This window comes from Wolffia australiana, chromosome 9 (genome assembly GCF_029677425.1).
Source record: "Wolffia australiana isolate 7733 chromosome 9, ASM2967742v1".
Taxonomy (NCBI): Eukaryota; Viridiplantae; Streptophyta; class Magnoliopsida; order Alismatales; family Araceae; genus Wolffia; species Wolffia australiana.
Genome location: NC_135843.1, coordinates 1613908 through 1624049, shown reverse-complemented (window position 1 = coordinate 1624049; position 10142 = coordinate 1613908). Strand labels below are relative to the sequence as shown.

General features: G+C 38.8%; 1 protein-coding gene across 2 annotated transcripts; it reads right to left on the bottom strand.

Annotated features, from left to right (window-relative positions):
• Positions 1-306: 306 nt before the first annotated feature.
• LOC144707469 (TNF receptor-associated factor homolog 1a-like) lies at positions 307-9227 on the bottom strand. Of its 2 annotated transcripts, none has more exons than XM_078580587.1 (13): positions 9090-9227; positions 8549-8774; positions 7831-7942; positions 7243-7331; positions 7095-7163; positions 6885-7014; positions 4382-4540; positions 3906-4260; positions 3132-3238; positions 2859-2997; positions 1790-2214; positions 1596-1716; positions 307-1448 (listed from the first exon to the last, which is right to left on the bottom strand). In XM_078580587.1, exons 2-13 carry the CDS (start codon positions 8730-8732, stop codon positions 402-404), a joined length of 2937 nt encoding a protein of 978 aa, XP_078436713.1. In that variant the 5' UTR covers positions 8733-8774; positions 9090-9227; the 3' UTR covers positions 307-401. The 2 variants fall into 2 exon arrangements, with proteins under 2 accessions (XP_078436713.1, XP_078436714.1); XM_078580588.1 differs by having other exon boundaries at positions 8549-8680.
• Between the last annotated feature and the right edge of the window lie 915 nt (positions 9228-10142).

The window sequence follows — 10142 nt, the reverse complement described above, 5'->3', positions numbered from 1 at the left end:
TACACTTAATGTGATCAAATTGCGATTTCAAAGCTCAAATTAAATTCTTCTCATTTAAAAAAAAACCGATTTTCTCAACATATGCTTTTAACATAAGTTCATCACTGCCTGCCTAAATAATCCCTAATTGTACTTTAATTGTATCCTAGATCATATGATGCATGCCAATAAACTTGAACTTTGGGATTTCTGGACTGAAGTTTAGTTAGTTTCTTTCCAAAAAGTACATTTAATGTGATCAAATTGCGATTTCAAAACTCAAATTAAATTCTTCTCATTTAAAAAAAAAACTGCTTTTTCTCAACATTAAGGAATAAGAAAAGCACCTTTACTATGGAGGGGTATTTCAAGAAAGTCTGGACATTACATCTGATTTTAAGCAAGACCCATTCAAAGTTTGATCAGTGGCCATTGGATGGGTGGAACTTGCCGCTGAATCCATTCATCACGCGGATCATATCCAAATAATCTTGATGATCATAGTAGTACTCCCCCTCGGAGTGGTGCGTCCGAATCGACCCCGGGTGCCACTGCTTCTGAGCCGGCCCGTCGATCAAGCCGTTGACGTAGACCGAAGACCGATCAAACGGCTGCAAATGTACCCGTTGGCCCATCGTTGATCTCCCAGGGTACCCGCCCTCTCTCATGATCAGTTCCTCGTACAAATGCCCGCCCAAAGCCGATAAGTACCCCTCATCCACTCTGGCCACTGACGTGCTGCCACCTTGGAAGAAGTAACTCTCATCCGGGGCAGAGTACGACGACGGAATGTACCCATTTTGCCCTTCGTCTATAGCGCTGTATTCCTCGTTCAACAGGTCGTTGATGATGTCTATATGGGGGAATTCGTCGTGGGTCGGCCCCTGTGCCTGCAAGAGTTGACCAGAGATCGTCTGCGCAGTCATGGGGCTGGACACGGAGACCGTGTGAGACGGGGGTGATGACCGTGGTACCGAGCCAGAAGCAGTCCTGCCAATGATTGCGTTCCGGTACGATTGGGTATGGCCGACGGTCGACGCTGGCGGGTCGCGGCTTCCGAGCCAGGAAGCCGAACTCATAGGAGACGACAACAATGCCGACGAAAGAGCTGTCGTCGACGGTGGACGCGGCTTGGAGGACGGAGGGACGCCGGAAGGCTTGGGCAAAGGGGAGGCTGGTTGTGATGCGAGGACGGTGTTCCTCGCGGCAAACGAAGACCTACCGTCTGATCCGATCGATGATGTTGACTTTGGTCTGACGGGAGTCAACGGTTTATCGTTCTGAGTTCTGGGCCCCGGCGGCGTGGTTTTTCTGGTTAGCGCTGAGCCCACCGTGGATTTTGAGTTCTCTTTCGTGGGTTCTGAAGCAACGACGGATCTTTGATTTTCTGTTGACTGATTTGGTCTGGATGGTTCCGATTCAAGCTGCACAGGGCTACTTCGTTGTCTTTCAAGTGTCAGAGCTTCATCCTGGAGGATAATTGGCCCACAGAATTAGAAACATGCGGATCAGACGAATATGATAGCACTTTTTATTTGAACTTGTTTTATCTCCTTAACATGGATTTTTCGTTTAATTCGTATTAAAGCAAATATTATGTTATGGCTATGGCTTACCTTAACCAGATGCCTGTCAATGAGTTTGACTGATGAATCGAGTGAATTGTGCTCGCGTCGTTGATCGAAGTCAGCAAGGGATTCCGAGTTTTGGTAAAGTACGTACTGCTGATTTTTTCGCCTGAAAGAGAAGAGTATTGAGTACAATAATAAACATAAAAGTATTTAATGGTATAGGTTGATTAATCAAGTACCTGCTACGAGAGTTCGTCGTCTTCTTTCTAGCTGAAGAAATTTCCTTGGAGGGGAGAACAGGATAAACTGCGCACCTCGACGATCTAACATCCCCCAAATTTAATGTTTTTCTATCAGTTTGATCTTCCTCTCTATCGGCACTTCTGGCCTCTGGAACAAGATGAACTTCTGATGTGTCCGTATCGCAGCTTGTGGGGCTTGCTTCTCTCTCTTCCGACTCGGGCCTGTTCATCTCACCACCGTCAGTAGAAACAGCCTCTGGATTAGATTCTTTGATGAGCGTCGGGGGAAGATCCTCGGGCGGTTCTTCTAATGCATCTGATGAAATAATATCAATCTCTTCCAGCCTCCTCTTGATCGAAGAATCGCTCTTCTCACTCCGGCCTTTCTCCTTGTTCTTGCGGCTGTTCTTCTTTTGTTTCACCTGAAAGTATTCCGTTTAAACAAATCGCCAAGTTATGATAATGTAATTGGGAAGTCAAACTCAAACGACGAAGTCACAAGCTTTAGAATCTGTTAGAACCTAAGGTTCACCATCACTGCAGATGAGGAGGGAAAAGACAACAATGTCTCTCGCTCATTCTCATCATTCCCTTTCATCGAGATGATAATGACACAGATGAGCTCATCATTCTCATCATTCTTCCTCCGCAAGTTGTCGGCATATGACAAAGAAAACATGTTACTGTCCTCATCATTTGCTTACATCAAGATGATGATGATGAGTTTGTCATCATCATCATCCTTTGTCTGGGAAAAGCTGACCGATGACAACGGTAACTCATCATAGTTGTCTCTTCACATTCAAAACTTTTAACTCTTTTAGACATGGCAAGGACAGTAATAAGTCCTCAATCATCTGCGGCCATGGTGTTAATGATGACTTCGTCCTTGTCATTCTGGCCGCAGATGAGGAGCACGACGAGTATGAATTGCACTCGTCTCTCGAACTCATAGATGATGAACTCGTCATCATCACTTGTATATGAGAAACTCGCCAAAGGCCAGTAAACCTTAAGTGCGAGAGAGTAAAACACATGACTAACAGGTATTTTCTTGGATACCAACCTGTTTCTTCTTCGTTCTCTTCTCCTTTTCCATAGAATGGCGTCTGGACCTCAGCTCACTTTCAGCAGCCTCCTCCTCACGGATAAGCTCCTCTTGTCTCCTAAAAGCAACTGCCTCCTGATATGCGATTTCAATCATGCTGCAGCGAAGAACAAATACTTTCAAGCCCAGATATAGGAAGTACAAACTTCTAATGAAACAGGCATCGGAATGTTTAAACGGGTGTTTAGATAAACAATTAATGGTACGAAGTAAAAGCATTTTCCCATGTACCTAAAAATATGATTCACGGCAAACATTTCCACTGTCCTACGTCCAAGCTCTGTGAGGCGTCTTTCATCAAGCTCGATAGATTCCAGATCATCACCGGAGCTATATTCCTGCACAGACGACATAACAATAAGAAAATATGTTACATGGCAATTTCAGAGTCCTAGATTATATATCCAGAACAAAATTAAGGCAGTGTGGGTTCTAGAGTACAGATCAGATGTGCACTTTCCAAATAAAATAAAATGGAGATAAGCTGATTCAAGTGAAAGAGAACCAAATCAATAAACAGTTAGATGATCAGGGTTGAATGTCTAATACATTTTTAGTAGTGTGTTTTTGTGAATTCATAATCAGCAATCTAACAATTTAATGTGGATTGAATCGTATGACGCAAGATATAGCTAGGGTAGTTAATGTTGTCACAGTACAATCAATGAAAAATTCAAAGTCAAAATTTTTGTTGAGTATTAAATGCATCAACACAACGAAAGAGAAAAAAGTGTTTTCCGCAAGTTATAACAAAAGAGAAAATAGGATCAGTTCTATTGCCGGAGATGAATGATTGAATGAATGCCATCTTACATTATTCAAATGACTTTAAGTCGGATTTAAAAAATAGGATCAGATTAGTGGTAAACTGCACACTATTTCAGTGTAAAAAAACATAAGAATCAATAAAATTTGAATTGAAACAGAATCTCCTTTCAACACTGGAAACTAATTGCACCATAAAAAAACCATGGCAGGAAGTCAATAATCTACGTACAAACATACCTTCAAGCGGGTATGATTTTGAGACACCTTGTCATCCTTTGGTGGCAGTGGCTCTAGAGCAGCTCTTTCAAGTATCGTCAGCACGTCGTCTGTCAATACAAAGACATCTTTCTCAAGGAAGACAAGGGGCTCCGGAATCTCTTCTATTTCTAACAACTGTGCCATCCCGTCCTTAATTTTGCTTTGGCACTCAAGGACTTTAAGCCCAGTGTAGAGATAATCCATCACCAAGGTTGAAGTGACTTCATTTTCGATGAAGAAATGTTTAACAACCACTTTCAGCACGGCTTCAGTTTTGTCACATGACATTCGTCTCCGAGTGTTGTGATCAACAGCAAGCCAGAAGGCATGAAGACTGAAAGAAAGGGAAATAAAGAGAAACCTTATGGAGAGAAAAGGAAAGCAAACATGCGGGGAAGAAATAAAGCCATTCAACCCATGAAAGTTTCATTTGTGACTAAAAAAGTGATCCCTACCTTGACCACCGCAATTTGTCTTCGATTATTTTGATGAATTTGCTCCTCTTCTCTTCTACGTACCTCCTGCAGAGTTTCTCAACATTGGAAAGATAAACCCGGACAAGCTCTCTTCTGTACTGACAATCAAGGCATCGAAATGGTTGGTGGGCCTTCTCCCTGAAAAAGAGAGAGAAAAGAAAATGCATCTCTCTTTAGAGATTTTCTTTCATAAATAATTCTCTCTTTAGATGTTCAAAATATACTGCACTTCACAAAAAAGATGTAACAGACGCTCTATGAACTTCATGATATGATTATTTTGGATTGTCTCCGTTCTTGAAGGATTGAAAGTTGAGGAGCAGATGATTATATCTGAAGAGAAAGAAGCGAGAGGGGAGAGCATGGGGGAGCAGACAGGCAGAGAGAGAAACTCAAGAGCTTACAATAGGGCCAAGGGGAGCAACAATAAGAGGAGAAAGACCACGAGCAATCTTTCAAAATAATTCTTTCGTGTTCTTCCAGCGAGAGGACTACACTATTAAATGTTCGTCATTATGCTTCATCAGCAGCTCTTGAGACTTTCAAGGGTTTGGCAGAATAAAAATACTCACCTAATATAACGGTCTGAAACAAATACCAGCTAAAATGGTTGGATTATCGTGGGTAATTGTAATTGGGTACAGAATAAGAGACAAAAAAGAAAGTAAAGAACATTGAACCAGGCCGGTTTACAAACATCCCAACACTGGGTTACAAAGAGAGAGAGGGTAATGTAGAAGCATCTTTCTAACTTTAAAAGGAACTACGCTAGAGAAGCATGCCATAAACAGGAAAGAATAACTCAGGAACCCCTACAACAGATATGATATTCATAAAATTAGTTAAAAAATGCAAAGACAATGAGATTTAGTTGTACTTCCCAGGGAAATCTAAGGTTGAGGGACGAAAAACAATGCATACACAAGTCAAATGAGCATTGGTGGCAAGGTTTAAATAAGAGGTCAAGTAACCTCCGATGGATCAATAAGATAAATCAACTAACATGCAGGATAGTTTCATCATTAGGGTTAGGCGTTCTCCTTTAAATAGATGTAGGTCTTATGCTTAAGGGAAGGAGGTAAGAAGATGTAATCTCTAAGGCCCATTCTGCAAGCAGGGTGGAAGAGGAAGAAGCAGCAATACTGTAACTTGTGGCATCTTTTAGTGGCCATACTTGCTCTTTCTTTATTTTGTTCTCCTTGATTCTTATTGAACATTATGTATTTTGGATGTGGAATATCAGGTCTAAAAGTACCCTATCTCTCTTGAGTTGCTTATTGCACTTAAACCGTAATAACTATTTCTCCGGAAAAGTGTCAAACTTTTTTCCCATTACTCACATCCACTCATCAAGGGTTTAAATGAGAAAGCGAAAAGGAAAGAACAAGTGACTGGTGGAGGAGGAAACCTTCAATACACCAGGGTGAACACCAACAGGTATAGGAGATGCTCCCCTATGAGAGGGCTAGAGCCCAGGAGATGCTACGTAATAAGGTAAAGGATCCAATCCAGGCCTCAAATGCCACTGCTGAATTGTTTCCTATTCTTCCTTCCAAAATTCCTACCTCCATAGAGACCAACATCAAGGTATCTATCAGAAAGCTCTGCTGCCAATATATGAGATAACTTTTGAAATCGACATGGCACAGGTTTATTGGACAAAGGAAGGAAAATCATCATAGCAACCTCAGTTGCATAATTTTGTGAAGATGTAGTGCACAATCAAGGAAAACCCTAGAAGAAGAGAGGAATGGAATACCAAGGAAATATATTTATTGATTAAGTAGGGAAATATATTCATTGATGAAATATATTCCATCAAGTTGGATTTGATGGAATATCACCATCAAGTCCAACTTATATAGACAGCAAATAAATATGGATGAAGAGACAGACACCAGACACAGAAAGAGAAAGAGAAAAAAGGATAGTTAAGTCTATTGGCCTATTAGGCCTGTAAGGCCCATTTCTTTTACTACTTTTATGTTTTGCCCCTTCTGATAGACAGCTTCTTTACTCCCAAAGTCGCACCTTCAGAACCTCTTTTGTTGCAGAACGTAGTACTCCAACAATTGCATTCTCTTAAATACACAACAACCCGTAGATATCACATTGGCATGTGGGCTGAGTTACCATCTTTAGGTGGGGTAACCGAGAGGTTGGAAAAGCCAATCATGCTCAAGACAATGAAAAGTTAGACTTGTATTCCTCAGCATGGAATTATCTGGAACTGTGCGGTTCAAATGAAAAAATCAAAACTTTTATCTTTAAACCTTCAGTTGAAGGGTGTTTGGTGCCACTATCTTAGAAAACTACGTCTAGAGTTTCTAGCCCCAAAGTCGGGATCTGTTGACCAGTTTAAGATTAGAGATTCCAACAAAAGAGATATTTAAATAAAAACACAGCAAATGTGAACACATGTATGGTAAATGAGAAGATTAACAGGGGACAAAATGTCAATCAAGGACAATAACATTGTTACCTGATAACTTGAACCTGAGCTTTAATCACTAATGCATCATCCACAAGAAATCCATCCGAAACTTTTGAGAGCTCCATAAACTTTTTCCACCCCCAATCATGCTCTTTTTTCCAGAATCGGTGCAATGTATCTGAATATTCACAGGTAAAAATTTCCATGCCATGAAGAAATTGAAAAAATGAACAATAAGCTTAGATAGTAGAAACTGACCAGAATACTTTGATTTCTTTGAATCTGTATTCACGACTGCAATGGTAAATTGTGCAAAGTGGCTCCAACCTGGCAAGAGTTGAAATGTGAATTTAGATTGATTTGATTATTTTCACGAGTGGAGTAGATACACCTCGGGATGACTAACCTGGAAGCAATTTATCATGATTAGCCACACAGAGGAAAAGAGAGAGATGATTGCACACATCACATCCCTGGGGATAAATTAGAATGTACCTACAATTATCGAGAGATTCATAATTGAAGGGTAAGATATGAGAGAATGCAGAGCCTTGACAACTAACGACATGAAATTGTAGCATTAAAGCGTTATTCCTCTTGCAGTATCATTTTAATTAGTAGAGAATAATGTGATAAAATGTAAGAGACTTGAAAAAGTAGAAGTTCAATCTATGTTGCTAATTTGTCATCAGACTTAACAGTTCGTAAGAAGTTCCATCTGCTTGCATTAGCCGCAGCCCAAACAAAAAAGAGAAAATTAGGTTTCCAGAGCTAGAAAATGTTTAAATCAAGTAATCAAATATCAAATTAATACATAATTTTCTGTCAAAGTTAAGCACTATTTTTTGATATCAACTAGCGAAAGTGTTCTCTGATCATTTCTTTTACATCAGATAAACAATAAACTTATATTTTTCAATGTATTCCAGCTCAACTAGGACATCAAGGGACTCAAAAAATAGTAAAATCAGAAAGTTATAGTAGAGCCTCATACCACTTATAGCCGCCAACTTCAAAAACATTACTTCGAAGTTCTCTTTTGCTAATCTGGGAAAATCCTTCTACCTTCCACGTGAATTTCCCATACAGGTCAGAAGGCCTAGGTCCTGAAAAGGTAATAATAGAACAATGTCAAGAATTCGAGTATCATAGGGTTGGCAAACTGGAGTAAATCTTCAATTCGACGATGTATGCACAGCTGAAGAAAACCTTCACGACTAACTTCCTTGGAATGGAATGAAATTTCTAACATGAGGTCACAGGTCATTTCCAAGTGTTCTTAAAATTATTTGATCACCTTCATCCACAAGTCCAAGGTGGTTCTTATACTATCTTTGTTCTCCGAATAATTAAAACAGGTCGAAATATAAAAAGAGATGGAATCCCAGCCTTTCATGAGGATAAACTTCATACCAGGGCAGAAAAACAAGGAGCAACAACATGAATCACTAGAAACTTCAAAGAATCTTCATTATAAAATGTGGAATTTCTACAATGAATCCTCGGAATTTGAAGGTATGGTTTGAAGAAGTGATCAAAGAATAAAACACACACCCTCCAAAAGGGACTACACACAATCGGAAACACTGAATAACAGACGGAACTAGATCAAATAAAGACTTTCCCCAAGTTAAACATCGCAGTTTGAAATAAATCTTTTGAATAAATAGTTAATATTCAGTAAAAAAACTTATTAGAATAGAACATCATACCAGGATCTTCATCATCGGTGTCCCAGTACGACGGTGAAGTAGACGGGTTTCCATTCTCAACTTGTTCCAACGAACGCCACTCCGCAAGAGAATCCCCAGAGAGGCAACGATGATCACCTGCGACGCCATCCACTGACGAACACTGGCTTTCAGTGCCACAATCTTCACTTATATTGTCCCCCATCGGAAGAAATATCTCAAAAAAGAAACTCTCCCGACGAATTTCCTGAGAATCATCAAAATACCGAAGAATCAACCACCACAACAGACGAATCAAACGATCCGATCAATCCACGAATTCAATTCACAGGCAGATTCCTCTTCCCCGACGTAATCAACGAAACAATTCCCAAAAGAGCGATCCGATCAGACGTTGAAAAAGCTTTATTCGAGCTGTTCCGATATCTATTTTGAGGGATCCAGCGTTTTAGAACCGTTATGAACGCAGCAAGATTAGAACAAGCCGGATTTTCGATTACTCCACCGAGGACCGACAAAAACTACACCAAATTGAACGAAAAAAAGATCGTCATGCAATCACCTTGGCAAGTGTGAATCATCAAACTTGAATCTTCCTCGGATCAGCCGAAAATCTCGTCTCTGGTTGTCAACGAGGAGCAGAAGAGGAGGGAAGCCGCGGCCGACCAGAAGGTTTTGCTGCAAGCAAAGGGGCCGAAATGGAAGACTGACTCTTCTCCTTCATTAATCATGTAATATAAACCTCCTTTAATTTTTAATAAAATATTTAGAAATATTTTTCTTCCTATTTTTCTCTAAGTATCTAATTTTGCATTTTTTAAATAAAAAAATCATGAACTTAGGCATTGAGAATGTGTAAATATGAATCTTGTAATCTAAAATCCCGTTCTTTTTGATAAAATATTTAGAAATATTTTTCCTATTTTTTCTCTAAATTTCTAAATTTGCATTTTCAAATAATAAAATCATGGGCTTTGGCATTGAGAATGTATAAAAATGAATCTTGTAATCTAAGATCCCGTTCATTTTTAATAAAATATTTAGAAATAATTTTCTTCCTATTTTTCTCTAAAATTTTCATTTCGCATTTTTAAAATAAAAAAATCATGAACTTAGGCATTGAGAATGTGTAAATATGAATCTTGTAATCTAAAATCCACTTCATTTTTCATAAAATATTGAGAAATACTTTTTGTATTTTTTCTTTAAATTTCTAATTTTGCATTTTCAAACAATAAAATCATGGACTTTGGCATTGAGAATTTATAAATATGAATCTCGTGATATAAACTCCCTTTAATTTTAATAAAATATTTAGACACATTTTTCCTATTTCTTCTCTAAATTTCTAATTTTGCAGTTTCAAATTAAAAAATCATGGACTTAGGCATTGAGAATGTATAAATATGAATATTGTCATATAGACTCCCTTTAGTTTTTAATAAAATATTTACAAATACGTTTTCCTATTTTTCTCTAAATTTCTAATTTTGCATTTTCAAATAACAAAAAATATGAGCTTAAGCCCTGATATTGTCACAATATAAATCATGTAATAAACCCCCGTTAATTTTCAATAAAATATTTAGAAATATTTTTCCTATCTTTTATCTAA

What these genes read in the sequence shown, in the direction of transcription:
- LOC144707469 (XM_078580587.1), bottom strand. Translation starts at nt 8,732, where the DNA reads ATGGGGGACAATATAAGTGAAGATTGTGGCACTGAAAGCCAGTGTTCG. An exon ending in AAAGAAATCAAAGTATTCTG is followed by an intron (nt 7,015 to 7,094) that starts GTCAGTTTCTAC and finishes GTGAATATTCAG; the next exon opens with ATACATTGCACCGATTCTGG. An exon ending in GACAAATTGCGGTGGTCAAG is followed by an intron (nt 4,261 to 4,381) that starts GTAGGGATCACT and finishes CCTTTCTTTCAG; the next exon opens with TCTTCATGCCTTCTGGCTTG.